This window comes from Carcharhinus amblyrhynchos, chromosome 11 (genome assembly GCF_965287045.1).
Source record: "Carcharhinus amblyrhynchos chromosome 11, sCarAmb.v2.hapA, whole genome shotgun sequence".
Lineage (NCBI taxonomy): Eukaryota > Metazoa > Chordata > Chondrichthyes > Carcharhiniformes > Carcharhinidae > Carcharhinus > Carcharhinus amblyrhynchos.
In genome coordinates, this window is record NC_137334.1 from 67,729,378 (window position 1) to 67,744,606 (window position 15,229).

At 43.6% G+C, this 15,229-nt stretch overlaps 1 protein-coding gene across 1 annotated transcript in view; it reads left to right on the plus strand.

Moving 5' to 3' along the window:
- Positions 1–15,229, plus strand: part of ubxn4 (UBX domain protein 4) — a 53,566-nt gene that overhangs the window by 23,424 nt on the left and 14,913 nt on the right. The window contains exons 7-9 of the mRNA XM_080199360.1: positions 9,908–9,962; positions 11,978–12,142; positions 12,881–12,999. Coding sequence (XP_080055486.1) covers positions 9,908–9,962; positions 11,978–12,142; positions 12,881–12,999 — 339 coding nt within the window. The remainder of the gene's footprint in view (positions 1–9,907; positions 9,963–11,977; positions 12,143–12,880; positions 13,000–15,229) is intronic.

Below are 15,229 nucleotides of genomic sequence, written 5' to 3' on the forward strand. Positions count from 1 at the left end.
CTATCTTCTATGCTTCTATGAATGATAGAAACGTAGAAGATAGGAGCAAGAGTAGGCCATTTGGCCATTCAAGCCTGCTCTACATTCAGTATGATCATGGCTGATCATCCAATTCAGTAGCCTAATCCTGCTTTCTCCCCATAACCTTTGATCCCATTCATCCCAAGTGCTTTATCTACCCACCTCTTGAATACATTCAATGCTTTGGCATCGAGTACTTCCTGTGGTAATGAATTCCACAGGTTCATCACTCTTGGGGTGAAGAAATGTCTTCTCACCTCCACTCTAAATGGTCTATCCTGAATCCTCAGACTGTGACCTCTGGTCCTGGACTCCTCCCACCATCGGGAACATCCTCCCTGCATCCACTTTGTCTAGTCCTGTTAGAATTTTATAAGTCTCTGAGATCCCCCCTCATTCGTCTGAACTCCCGCAAAAACAACCCTAACCTAGTCGATCTCTCTTCATACATCCCCGGAATCAGCCTGGTAAACCTTTGCTGCATTCCCTTGAGAGCAAAAATATCCTTCCTCAGAAAAGGAGACCAAAACTGAACACAATATTCTAGGTGTGGCCTCACCAAGGCCCTGTATAATTGCAACAACTGTACTCAAAACCTCTCACAGTGAAGGCCAACATGCCATTTGCCTCCTTTACCACCTGCTGCACTTGCATGTTTACCTTCAGTGACTGGTGCAAAAGGGCACCCAAATCCCATTGCATACTCCCTTCTCCCAATTTAGAGCCATTCAGTTGTAATTCACGTTCTTGTTTTTGCTTCCAAAGTGAATAACCTCACATCTATCCAAATTTTACTGCAATCTGCCAGTGATTTGCCCACACACCCAATCTGTTCAGATCATTCTGAGGGATCTCTGCACCCTTGTCACAGTTCACCAACCCACCCAACTTGGTATCATCTGCAAACTTTGAGATGTTACGTTTTGATTTGATGTGATTTATTATTGTTGCAAGTATTAACATATAGTGAAAAATATTGTTTCTTGCGCGCTATACAGACAAAACCTATCCTTCACAGAGAACGAAATGAGAGTGCAGAATGTAGTACATAAGAACATAAGAAATAGGAGCAGGAGTAGGCCATCTAGCCGCTCGAGCCTGCCCTGCCATTCAATAAGATCATGGCTGATCTGTCGTGGCTCAGTTCCACATTCCCGCCCTCTCCCCATAACCCTTAATCCCCTTGCCTGTCAAAAACCTATCAACCCGCATCTTGAAAATATTGAGCAAGGCAGCCTCCACCACTTCAACGGGCAGAGAATTCCAGGGATTCACCACCCCTTGAGTGAAGAAGTTCCTCCTCAACTCCGTTCTAAACCGCCCCCCTCTTTATCCTGAGGCTGTGCCCTCTAGTCCTACTGTCCTTTCTGAGCGGGAAGAGCCTCTCCACCTCTATCCTATCCATCCCATTCAACATCTTATACATCTCAATGAGATCTCCCCTCATTCTTCTAAACTCTAATGAGTACAAGCCCAGTCTACTCAGCCTCTCCTCATAGTTCAACCCCCTCAACTCTGGTATCAGCCTAGTAAACCTCCTCTGCACTCCCTCCAAGGCCAAAATATCCTTGCGTAAGTGCGGCGACCAAAACTGCGCGCAGTACTCCAGCTGCGGCCTCACCAGTGCCCTGTACAGCTGCAGCAAGACCTCCCTACTTTTATATTCAATCCCCCTCGCTATGAAAGCCAGCATCCTATTTGCCTTCCTGACCACCTGCTGCACATGCACGCTGGGTTTTTGCAACTCATGCACAAGGACCCCGAGGTCCCTCTGTACCGTCGCATGCTGCAGTTTTTCACCACGTAGTTAATAGTCCTTCTTACCATTATTCCTACCAAAGTGGACAACCTCACATTTGCCAACATTAAATTCCATTTGCCAGTTCCTGGCCCATTCGCCCAGCCTATCTAGATCCTTCTGCAGACTCTCCACACCCTCCGCACAATTTGCCGTTCCACCAATCGTGGTGTCATCAGCAAATTTCGACACCCTACACTCGGTTCCCTCCTCCAGATCATCTATATAAATGGTGAATAGCTGAGGCCCCAGCACCGACCCCTGGGGCACTCCACTAGTCACCAACCGCCAATCCGAATAGCACCCATTGACCCCCACTGTCTGCCTCCTATTTGACAGCCAATCCTCTATCCATGCTAACACCCTACCCCCAACTCCATGCCCCCTGACCTTCTGCAATAACCTCTTGTGAGGCGCAATAACCTCTTGTAGTGTTACAGTCATAGCTAGGATGTAGAGAAAGATCAACTTAATGCAAGGTAAATCCATTCAAAAGCCTGACACCAGCAGGAAAGAAGCTGTTCTTGATTTGGTTGTACCTCAGATGTCAGGCTTTTGTATCTTTTTCCCAACAGTAGAAGGTGGAAGAGAGAATGTCAGGGGTGCGTGAGGTCCTTAATTATGCTAGCTGCTTTGCCGAGGCAGTGGGAAGTATAGACAGAATCAGTGAATGGGAGACTGGTTTACATGATGGATTGGGCTACGTTCGCAACCTTTTGTAGTTCCTTGTGGTCTTGGACAGAGCAGGAGCCATACCAAGCTGTGATACAACCAGAAAAAGTGCTCTCTATTATGCATCTGTAAAAGTTGGTGAACGTCATAGCTGACATAAGAACATAAGAAATAGGAGCAGGAGTAGGCCATCTGGCCCTTCGAGCCTGCCCCGCCATTCAATAAGATCATGGCTGATCTGTCATGGCTCAGTTCCACTTTCCGGCCCTCTCCCCATAACCCTTAATCCCCTCTCTTATCAAAAACCCATCAACCCGCTTCTTGAAAATATTTAGCAAGGCAGCCTCCACCACTTCAACGGGTAGAGAATTCCAGAGATTCACCACCCTTTGAGTGAAGAAGTTCCTCCTCAACTCCGTTCTAAAACGCCCCCCCCTTTATCTTGAGGCTGTGCCCCCTAGTCCTACTGTCTTTTTTGAGCGGGAAGAGTCTCTCCACCTCTATCCTATCCATCCCATTCATCATCTTATACGTCTCAATGAGATCTCCCCTCATTCTTCTAAACTCCAACGAGTACAAGCCTAGTTCATTCAGCCTCTCCTCATAGCTCAACCCCCTCAACTCCGGTATCAGCCTAGTAAACCTCCTCTGCACTCCCTCCAAGGCCAAAATATCTTTGAGCAGGTGCGGCGCCCAAAACTGCACACAGTACTCCAGCTGCGGCCTCACCAATGCCCTATACAGCTGCAGCAAGACCTCCCTACTTTTATATTCAATCCCCTTCGCTATGAAGGCCAGCATCCCATTCGCCTTCCTGACCACCTGCTGCACCTGCAAGCTGGGTTTTTGCGACTCATGCACAAGGACCCCGAGGTCCCTCTGCACCGTCGCCTGCTGCAGTTTTTCGCCACATAAGTAATAGTCCTTCCTACCATTCTTCCTTCCAAAGTGGACCACCTCACACTTGCCAACATTAAATTCCATTTGCCATTTCTTGGCCCATTCGCACAGCCTATCTAGATCCTTCTGCAGACTCTCCACACCCTCCGCACAATTTGCCGTTCCCCCAATCTTGGTGTCATCCGCAAATTTCGACACCCTACACTCGGTTCCCTCCTCCAGATCATCTATATAAATGGTAAATAGCTGAGGCCCCAGCACCGACCCCTGGGGCACTCCACTAGTCACCATCCGCCAATCCGAATAGCACCCGTTGACCCCCACTCTCTGCCTCCTATTTGACAACCAATCCTCTATCCACGCTAACACCCTACCCCCAACTCCAAGTCCCCTGACCTTCTGCAATAACCTCTTATGAGGTACTTTGTCAAACGCCTTCTGAAAATCCAGAAAGACCACATCCACCGGCTCTCCTCTATCCACCGCCCTAGACACATCCTCATAGAACTCCAGTAAATTTGTCAGACACGACTTCCCTTTAATGAAACCGTGCTGCGTCTGCTCTATCAAGCAATTCCCTTCAAGATGCCTCACAATTTCCTCTTTAATGACGGATTCTAACATTTTACCTACCACAGACGTTAAACTAACCGGCCTATAATTCCCTGCCTTTTGCCTGGCACCCTTCTTAAACAACGGCGTAACATTAGCCGTTTTCCAATCTTCCGGCACTTCCCCGGAATCAAATTTCCTTAGTGTTCTGAGAAAGTAGAGGCGTTGGTGAGCTTTCTTAACTGTAATGTCAGCATGGGGGAAGACCAGGACAGGTTGTTGGTGATCTGGACACCTAAAAACTTGAAGCTCTCAACCCTTTCTACTTTGTCCCCATTGATGTAGACAGGGGCATGTTTTCTTTTACGCTTCCTGAAGTCGATGATGATCTCCTTCATTTTGTTGACATCGAGGGAGAGATTATTGTTGCAGCACCAGTTCACCAGATTCTCAATCTCGTTCCCATACTCGTCTCGTCATTGTTCGAGATCCGACCCACTATGGTGGTGTCATCAACAAACTTGAAAATCGAATTGGAGGGGAATTTGGCCGCACAGTCATAGGTGTTTAAGGGGTATAGTAGGGGGCTGAGAACACAGCCTTATGGGGCACCGGTGTTGAGGATGATCACAGAGGTGATGTTGCTTATCCTTACTGACTATGGCCTGTGAGTTGCAGAGGGAGGTGCTGCGGCCTAGGCCACGGAGTTTTGTGGGAATAATAATATCGAAGGCTGACTGTAGTCAATAAATAAGAGTCTGACATAGGAGTCCTTGTTTTCTAGGTGTTCCAGGATTGAGTGCAGGGCCAGGAAAATTGTTCTCTCATCCAAATCATTAATATATATTGTGAATAGTTGGGGCCCCAGCACCTATCACTGTGGCACTCCACTGGTTACTGCTTGCCAATTTGAAAAGCACCCATTAATTCCTACTATTTGTTTCCTCTCTGCCAGCCAGTTTTCTATCCATCTCGATACACTTCCCCCCCCAATCCCATGCACTTTAATCTTGCACGATAATCTATTATGCAGGACTTTGTCAAATGCTTTCTAAAAGTCCAAATATACTACTTCAACTGGCTTCCCCTTATCAACTCTACTAGTTACAATTTCAAAGAATTGCAACCGATTTGCCAAGCATGATTTCCCCTTCGTAAATCTATATTGACTCCGTCTGATCCTGCCACTGCTTTCTAAATGCTCCATTATAAAGTCCTTGACAATGGATTTGAGAATTTTCCCCACTACTGATGTTAAGCTTACTGGTCCCTATTTTCTTTCTACCTCCCTTTTTGAATATCGGAGTGACGTTAGCTGCCCTCCAATCTGCAGGGACTATTCCAGAGTCTATAGAATCCTGGAAGATAACCAGCAATGTATCTACTATTCCTAGAGCCACTTCCTTAAGAACTCTGGGATGTAGGTAATCAGGCCCTGGGGATTTATCCACCTTCAATCCCATCAATTTTCCCAGCACCATTTCTCTATTAATATTGATCTCCCTCAGTTCTTCCCGCTCACTAAATCTTGCATCCTCCAACATTTCTGGCATCTGATTTGAGTCCCCTTTTGTGAAGACAGACCCAGAGTATGTATTCAGTTGCTCAACCATTTCATTGTCCCCTATTATACATTCCCATGTTCCTGTCTATAGGAGACCTACATTTGTCTTCACCAGCCTTTCCTCTTCACGTATCTATAGAAACTTTTAGTGTCAGTCTTTATATTCCCTGCAAGCTTACTTTTGTACTGTATTTCCCCTTTTTAATCAATCCCTTTCTTTGGTCTTCCTTTGCTGAATTCTAACTGCTCCCAGTCCTCAGACCTATTAATTTTCTTAGCCAATCTGTATGCTTCTTCCTTGGGTCGGATATTCTCTCTAATTTCCTTTGTAAGCCATGGATTGGCCCTCTCACCCATTTTGCTTTTGTGCCAGACAGGAATAAACAGTTACATAAGAACATAAGAAATAGGAGCAGGAGTAGGCCAACTAGCCCTTCGAGCCTGCCCCGCCATTCAATAAGATCATGGCTGATCTGTTGTGGCTCAGTTCCACATTCCTGCCCTCTCCCCATAACCCTTAATCCCCTCTCTTATCAAAAACCCATCAACCGGCTTCTTAAAAATATTTAGCGAGGTAGCCTCCACCACTTCAACTGGCAGAGAATTCCAGAGATTCACCACCCTTTGAGTGAAGAAGTTCCTCCTCAACTCTGTTCTAAACCGTCCCCCCTTTATCTTGAGGCTGTGCCCCCTAGTCCTACTATCCTTTCTGAGCGGGAAGAGCCTCTCCACCTCTATCCTATCCATCCCATTCATCATCTTATACGTCTCAATGAGATCTCCCCTCATTCTTCTAAACTCTAACGAGTACAAGCCTAATTTATTCAGCCTCTCCTCATAGCTCAACCCCCTCAACTCCGGCATCAGCCTAGTAAACATCCTCTGCACTCCCTCCAAGGCCAAAATATCCTTGCGTAAGTACGGCGCCCAAAACTGCACACAGTACTCCAGCTGCGGCCTCACCAATGCCCTATACAGCTGCAGCAAGACCTCCCTACTTTTATATTCAATCCCCCTCGCGATGAAGGCCAGCATCCCATTCGCCTTCCTGACCACCTGCTGCACCCGCAAGCTGGGTTTATGCGACTCATGCACAAGGACGCCGAGGTCCCTCTGCACCGTTGCCTGCTGCAGTTTTTCTCCACGTAAGTAATAATCCTTCCTACCATTATTCCTACCAAAGTGGACCACCTCGCACTTGCCAACATTAAATTCCATTTGCCATTTCTTGGCCCATTCGCCCAGCCTATCTAGATCCTTCTGTAGACTCTCCCCACCCTCCGCACAATTTGCCTTTCCACCAATTTTGGTGTCATCAGCAAATTTCGACACCCTACACTCGGTTCCCTCCTCCAGATCATCTATATAAATGGTAAATAGCTGAGGCCCCAGCACCGACCCCTGGGGCACTCCACTAGTCACCATCCGCCAATCTGAATAGCACCCATTGACCCCCACTCTCTGCCTCCTATTTGACAACCAGTCCTCTATCCACGCTAACACCCTACCCCCAACTCCATGCCCCCTGACCTTCTGCAATAACCTCTTGTGAGGTACCTTGTCAAACGCCTTCTGAAAATCAAGAAAGACCACATCCACCGGCTCTCCGCTATCCACCGCCCTAGACACATCCTCATAGAACTCCAGTAAGTTTGTCAGACATGACTCCCCTTTAACGAAACCGTGCTGCGTCTGCTCTATCAGGCAGTTCCCCTCAAGATGCCTCGCTATTTCCTCCTCGATGACGGATTCTAACATTTTACCTACAACAAACATTAAACTAACAGGCCTATAATTCCCCGCCTTTTGCCTGGCACCCTTCTTAAACAACGGCGTAACATTAGCCGTTTTCCAATCTTCCGGCACTTCCCCGGAATCCAGCGACGTCTGGAAAATAACCACCAAGGCATCCACTATCACCTCCGCCATTTCTTTCAGGACCCTCGGATGCATTCCGTCCGGTCCTGGGGACTTGTCCACAATCAGCCCCTCCAGTCTGTCGAGCATCACCTCTCTAGTAACAGTAATGTCATCGAGACCCTCCAGTCCTACCACCTTTCTATCTCTAACATCCGGCAAATTATTCACGTCCTCCTCCGTGAAGACCGAAACAAAAAAGTTATTCAAGACCTCAGCCATATCCCCTTCCCCTACCACTAAGTCCCCCTTCTCATCCTCTAAGGGACCAACGTTCACCCTAGCCAGCCTCTTCCTTTTTATATATTTATAAAAACTCTTGCTATCCTTTTTTATATTAAGCGCTAGCCCAGCTTCATAGTTTCTCCTACCCTTCTTTATCAACTTCTTTGTCAATCTTTGTTGACACTTAAACCTCTCCCAATCCTCTTCTCGCCTGCTACTCTAAACACCTCCACTTTTAATTACTGCAGCTCCCCCATGCGTTCCTTGAAGGTTTGCCATTGTCTATCCACTGTCATCTCTTTAAGCAACTCTTCCCAATCTATCAAGGCCAACTCGCATCTCATATCCTCATAGTTTCCTTTATTAAGATTCTGCACCCTAGTCTCCGAATCAACTACTTCACCCTCCATCTTGATTTTAAAAGAAATTCTATCATGTTATGATCGCTCTTCCCCAAGGCGTCTCGTATAGTTGGACTGCAATGATTCCCTTCTCATTACACAAATTCAATCTAAGATGGCCTGCTGTCTAGTTGATTTCTCCACATAATGGTCAAGAAAACAATCCCATATACACTCCTGGAATTCCTGCTGTACGACATTGTGGCTAATTTGATTTGCCCAATCTGTGTGCAGATTAAAGTCACCCATGATCAATATTTGCTTATCACATGCATCTCTAATTTCGTGTTTAGAGCCATTCCCAACATCACTGCAGTTTGGGGGTCAAGATATGACACCCACTAATGTTTTTTGCCCCTTGGTATTTCTCAGCTCTATCCATACCGATTCCACATGGCCAGAACTAATATCCTTTATTGTGTTAATTTCCTCTTTAACCAGCAGTGCCACTCCACCACCTTTTCCTTTATGTCTGTCTTTCTAAATATTGAATATCCTGGGACATTGAATTCCCATTCCTGGTCACCCTGCAGCCATGTCTTCATAGTCCCAATTATATCATACCCGTTTACATGTATCTATGATCTTCCTCAAATATTTATTCTGTTAATATTTTGTCCATGGATGCCATTTGTTAATGTTAAATAAACAGTTAAAATACTATTAGTTTTTGGCTTTTTAACAGTCCAGATGCTACTTGTTTTAGGTAGATTTTGTTTTCCATAATTTTACAATCATTGAACCTCAAAATTTGAAGCTTTTTATTTCTTACAAAAATATTGTTTGTTACACGATGAGCTGGAATTTGTGGTTGTAATGATGATGATAATTGTCAAAATTCGCTGTTGTTAGTGTATAAAATCCATCAGGAACTTCTCCCATCCCCACATGCAGAGATAAGCATGGATACCTAAAAATTGCTGTCAGTAATATTCAGCTCCTCTACATAGCTTGCTGTTGCAGTCTTCACAGAGGAATCATTAGAAATAACTCATTTTTTTTTTGCAGATTTCAACTTCTTATTTTGCTCACCGCTAACGCTTGACTAAGTCACACCTTATTGAATGACGTGTAATTGAGTTTTTGAGGGTGTGCTAAACCAAAAGCTGAAATTTGGCAGTCCATTTGTGGAACTGGTTTGCTATTGGCAGGGTCTTCCAGTCCCACTGAAGCCAATGGCAATTTATATGGCTTGCCTTCCCTGCTACTGATACCGGAGTTGAGGGGGTTGAGCTATGAGGAGAGGCTGAATAATGATCTTATTGAATGGCGGGGCAGGCTCGAAGGGCTGGCTGGCCTACTCCTGCTCCTATTTCTTATGTTCTTATGTACTGGGGAACCCATAGATGGGAGTCAGGTTCAGTGGGACTGGAAAATTCCGCCCATAGTATCTATGGAAACAGATTTTACCTCTGTGGAGTTTCAGTCCCTCAGAAAAACAAACAAAACGTGTAGATTATTAATAAAATAACTCCCTTTTCTATTGACACTTATCCCTTAGCGTGTAAAGCCAATCTTTATTTTTGTATTGTGTAAAATGATTTAAACATGATATATATTCCTTGCTTTTTACTTCATACTTGGTTGTCTTTGACAATTCTTTGATTTGATTGGCAGATCAGCCTACTCTCTACCTGCTTGTTGGATAGCATAGATTTCCTGTAGGTGGCACCAAATTGAGATTGCCGTCAGAATTGAGGAAATCTAGAGCTCATGAAATCTTTGAGCAGTTTTTTTGTGATCAGTAGCAACTGCCATTCCTCCTTTGCTGATTGCACAATCTGGGCCGTAGTTTGAATGGTGATGCAGTTAAATACAAGTTATACATTTGTTTAGCATCTTGTTATTTATATGTAGGTTCACAAAGAAGTTTGAAGAGCGGAGAGAGCAGAAAAAAGAGGATGAATTAACGGTAAGTATTGCTATTTACAATTTATTTTTTTCTTCTACATTTCGTTTTCTGTCAAGTTGTATTTTGGGGTGTAATTGTTTATTAAATAACGCTAGCAGCCTAGTATTCCAGAGAATTAGTTCAAATTCTACTTTTCATGGCCATTTGAGAATTTGAATTCAGATTTTAAAAAATGAATAATTGATCTATCTACAGAAACCTTGGGGTTAGCTCTTTATAAAAAAAAAAGCTGCTAATGTAATTTTGTTCCAGGCATCAGGAAAGGCAGTGTTCAGTAGCTTTGCTTGTTATGAATACGCACGACTTCCTTTGGAAGGTTTTGGAGTTAATTTCAATTGTGGATTGCCACATTGCATGCACCTTGTTCAGTCAGATAGCAACTTGGGGAAATATGTATATTTTCACAAGGGCCTTGGTTTAATCTGATAGCATAGAATGGTGAACGCTGTACTGTTCCAAGCACCCAGACTCTGGGTTTGAGATTACAATCAGATCAGCCATTATCTTGTTGAGCCGGAGCAGGCTTGAGCAGCTGACTGGTCTACTCCTGCTCCTAAATCGTATGTACAAAAAAATGGGACCGCTATTGGTTTTTCGGGAAGTAGATTTCATCAGGTTATCCACCAGTTTGAAGTAAATTTCATAACACACAAGTTGTGTAACAATTCTTAAATATTTTGATGTAATACTCATTTAACAAGTACAGAAATACTTAATTGAATAATTGCATCTTATGTCATCTGAAAAAAAGGAAACATTACATAAAAGAGCTCAGTTTCACCAGATAATGTAGAAAAATATTGTTATTGTTGATTTGTATTCAAATAGAATTGTTTTACAGTAGCCTGAGTGAATTCAAAAAGATAAAAACCATCTGTTGCCGTGTCATAGAATGCATAGAAATGAAAACAGAACACCACTGGGGCCTGCAAAATCCAATCCAAGTATATATAGGAGTATATTTGTTACCTTATACTACTGGTGGATTTGAATAATTTTATATTAATCTCCTGTGCCATTGCTGATGGTATTCTGAAATATTCTCTTTTATATTATGTAATGCACAATATATCATTGGGGTGGCATGATGGCACAGTTGTTAGCACTGCTGCCTCACGGCACCAGGGACTTGGGTTCGATTCCCAGCTTGGGTCACTGTGTGGAGTTTGCATGTTCTCCCCATGTTTGCGTGGGTTTCCTCCGGGTGCTCCGGTTTCCTCCCACAGTCCAAAACATGTGCTAGTTAGGTGAATTGGCCATGCTAAATTCTCCGTCAGTGCACTCAAACAGGTGCCAGAGTGTGGTGACTAGGGGATTTTCACAGTAACTTCATTACAATATTAATATAAGCCTACTTGTGACTAATAAATAATCTTTAAAACTTTATTCATGGGGAATGAACAACTGAAGTTCTGATTATTTTGTAAAGTTTACTATGCAAGTGCCAGTAGTACTTGCAGCTTCAAATTAGTGATCGCACCTACCATTTTGTGGAAATGTTAAAGTTAAAAAATACACAGCAAAGGTTATGGGGTAGTCCCCAACACCTTTCATTAATTCATGGGATGTAAGCGTCACTGGCTGGGGCAGTATTTACTGCCCATCCTTGAACTGAGTGGCTTGCTAGGCCATTTCAAAGGGCTTTTATGAGTCAACCTCAATGCCCTGGGTTTGGAGTCACGTGTAGGCTTCTTGTTTAAAGAATATTAGTGAAGCTGATAGGATTTTACGGTAATCAATAATAATTCCATGCTCATCAATAGATTTTTAAATCCAAATTTTTTTTATTGAATTCACATTTCACCATTTGCTGTCATGGGATTTGAACCTGTGGCCCCAGAGCATTACCCTAGATCTCTGAATTATCAGTCCAGTGACAATACCACTATGCCACCACCTTCCCCACGGCAGCTTTCATTGCTTCTACTTGTCTTACAAAGAAGAAAAATTAAAATACACTAAATTTAAATAGTTAAACAAGTCAGTCTTTGTCTAATGTGCAATGTTTTTTTCAGAATGAAATTAAAGTTGAAATTGAACGTAGGAAAGTTGGTAAGGAAATGGTGGAATTCAAGAGAAAACAAGAGGAGGACAGAACAAAAAGAATGCTTGAGGAAAGAAGTCGTGATAAAGAAGAAGAGCGTTTAGCACGAGAAAGAATAAGACAGCAGATTGCATTGGTTTGTGCTTTGAGATTAAAAATCTCGTTTAGCTTATTAATGTAGTTTTAAAATTTCAACCTGTGTAAAATCAGTCAACAACAAAGTTAGCTTAATTGCATCCAAAATCATCACATTTATTTCAGAAATCCAGTCAATGTATGTATCCTTGGACAGCATCATCCCAATGCCACATTTAGTTCATCAGAAAGTGTGTTGCACTAAAGTGAGAAAACACTACTCCAGTTTTCCTCTTGTAGCCAATTTTATCTATATGGCGATACTTACCTAGTGAGACCAGAATTCAAACATTGAGAGTCCTGTGTTTTAAAATTGTCAGGTCTGTCTGCACAAAGTATAGCTTTCATGATTTATCAGTCAACTTAAATAAATCGTACAAGTGCTGTACAAAAAAAAGGTGCATTTTAAGAACAGAGCTAATGAGTCTGAGGTTCATTTTGAAACAATACAAGTTTTTCTTCAAACTTGCTGAGGCTAGAATCAACGGATATAAAGTTCTTTTAAAAAATCATTTTTAAAATTTTTACTTTTTATAATATTGTTTCTCTAATGATGACTGGTATAAAATGTTGCAATGTTTTGGATGCTGTTTTGTCAAATGTTAAATTATTTAATGATTAAATATTTTGGCATTAAGGAGGAAGAGATCACGAGTGCTATATTATGGTTTATGTAAACATGAATCAGTGAGAAGAACAGCAGCATGTAGTAATAACTGGAAATCATTTTTCTTACTAGGACCGTGCAGAGAGGGCTGCACGCTATGCAAAGACAAAGGAAGAAGCCCAAGCAGCCAAAAGAGCATCTGAGCTGCAAAAGCAAGTTAATGAGGAATCCAGGAACAAAGAAGAAAAAAGGTATAGCATTTGACAAAACATTTCAAAATATTTACATTTAATCGCTGTCCTAATTCTTTCAGTTTCTCTGAATTCAGTCTTTGTGCAAGAGATTTTGAGATACCATTTTAGTTACCAAACTTGCACCCTTACTTGTCACTTGAAATTCCTTTTTCCCATGCATTTAAATGTTTAAGGAAAAAATCCTATTATGTATTGGGGAAATTTAACTGGGATGCTTCCTTTAAGTTTACTTTGTTAGTAGTTAGGTGACTTCTCTTTTTTCCCTCTGCTCTCACTTCCTTTTCCATTGTACGAATGCCATACTACTTCGCACAGGTTTCCATTCTGAAGTGGGACCCTGATATCGAACTCAAATGCAAGTCCTGACCCTGCAAACAGTCACTTGACATTGACATTGAATTGACCACTTATTGGTGAGAGAGTGCAGTCATCATCCAATTAAGAATAGTGGGTGCGTTCTGGAAGCCAGAGGGCTTTTTGGAGGCATTCCAGCAGTTAAGGAGCTGTAGCTTGCTTTTGTAAACGAAGGAGAGAGATAGAGGGTGCCTTCATCTTGAAGTCAACGCTTCTAATTTTTTTTACATAAAATGAGCAGGGCTGCTGGACCAATATTGTGGAAGCAGGGTACCTCTGCTACGGGAAGGACATCTCCAAGCATCAGCTGTACTCCCAATTTTCATGTAGGTAATCGTTCTCCACCCAATCCAGCCTTCCCAAAATAGCTTAGGGTATGCTGGCAACAGTGCAAAATTACACACTGCCTATCTTTGCTCCTGCTTTCATCAGACTTCAGAAATCCACTCCTGGGATACACGTTTAGTTATTGTTGCACAGAAATCATGGGATCATGTATCATTGTATCATGGGATACAAGGCCAGGTATGTAGATGGGTGGAGAACTGGCTTGGGAGGAGGAGACAGTGAGTAGTAGTGGAAGGCTCCTTTTCCAATTGGAGGCCTGTCACCAGTGGTGTGCCGCAGGGCTCGGTACTTGGACCTCTTCTATTTGTGGTATATATTAATGACTTGGAAGAGGGGGTAGGTGGTGTGATCAGCAAATTTGCTGATGACACCAAGATGGTTGGATTGGCGGGTACTGAGGAGCAGTGCCTGGCAATGCAACAGGACATAGACAGGCTGGTAGATTGGGCAGATAGATGGCAAATGGAATTTAATCCGGAGAAATGCGAGGTGATGCACTTTGGCCGGAATAATGTGGAGGGGAGTTATACGATAAAAGGTAGAACTATCCGGAGTATAGATACGCAGAGAGACCTGGGGGTGCAAGTGCACAAGTCCCTGAAGGTGTCGGTACAGGTGCAGAATGTGATGAGGAAAGCGTATGGTATGTTAGCCTTCATAGGAAGAGGTATAGAATATAAGAGTAGGAGTCTGATGTTGCAGTTGTATAGAACGTTGGTTAGGCCTCACTTGGAGTACTGCGTCCAGTTCTGGTCGCCGTACTACCGGAAGGATGTAGAGATCCTGGAGAGAGTGCAGAGGAGATTTACCAGGATGTTGCCTGGTATGGAAGGGCTGTCTTACGAGGAAAGATTGAATGAACTTGGGCTGTTTTCCCTTGAGGGACGTCGGCTGAGGGGGGATCTAATAGAGGTTTATAAGATTATGAAGGGGATAGATAGAGTAAATGGTGGTAAGCTTTTTCCGCTACAAGAAATGGATAGAACGAGGGGTCACGGGCTTAGGGTGAGGGGGGCTAGGTATAAGACAAATATTAGAGGGCAGTTTTTCACGCAAAGGGTAGTGGGGGTGTGGAATGCACTGCCGAGTAAGGTGGTGGAAGCAGGCACGCTAGGGTTGTTTAAGAGTCACTTAGACAGCCATATGAGCGGGCTACATATAGGGGGATATAGTAGGCCTTACTGAACATTGTAGGCTTGGGAATACGTTTTGCCTCAGGAATGTTAGTCTTTGCCTGTTTAATAATGAATTTTTTTGTCTCCACAGGCATTTAAGTCCAGCAAGGGGCATGCAGGCGGCAGGTTGTAGTGGGCTGCTCTTGGATGTTGCTTCGGGAGTTGCCTATTGCTTCATGTCGTTAGTGTGCTTAAACTGGACCATCTCGAGGGCAACATGACAGCTCAGAGACTATCTCTGTTGCTGTGCGGACACATGGATTTGGGCCTGTGTCTGTGGGAGTTTGCACGTTCTCCCCGTGGTTGCGTGGGTTTCCTCCGGGTGCTCCGGTTTCCTCCCACATCCCCCA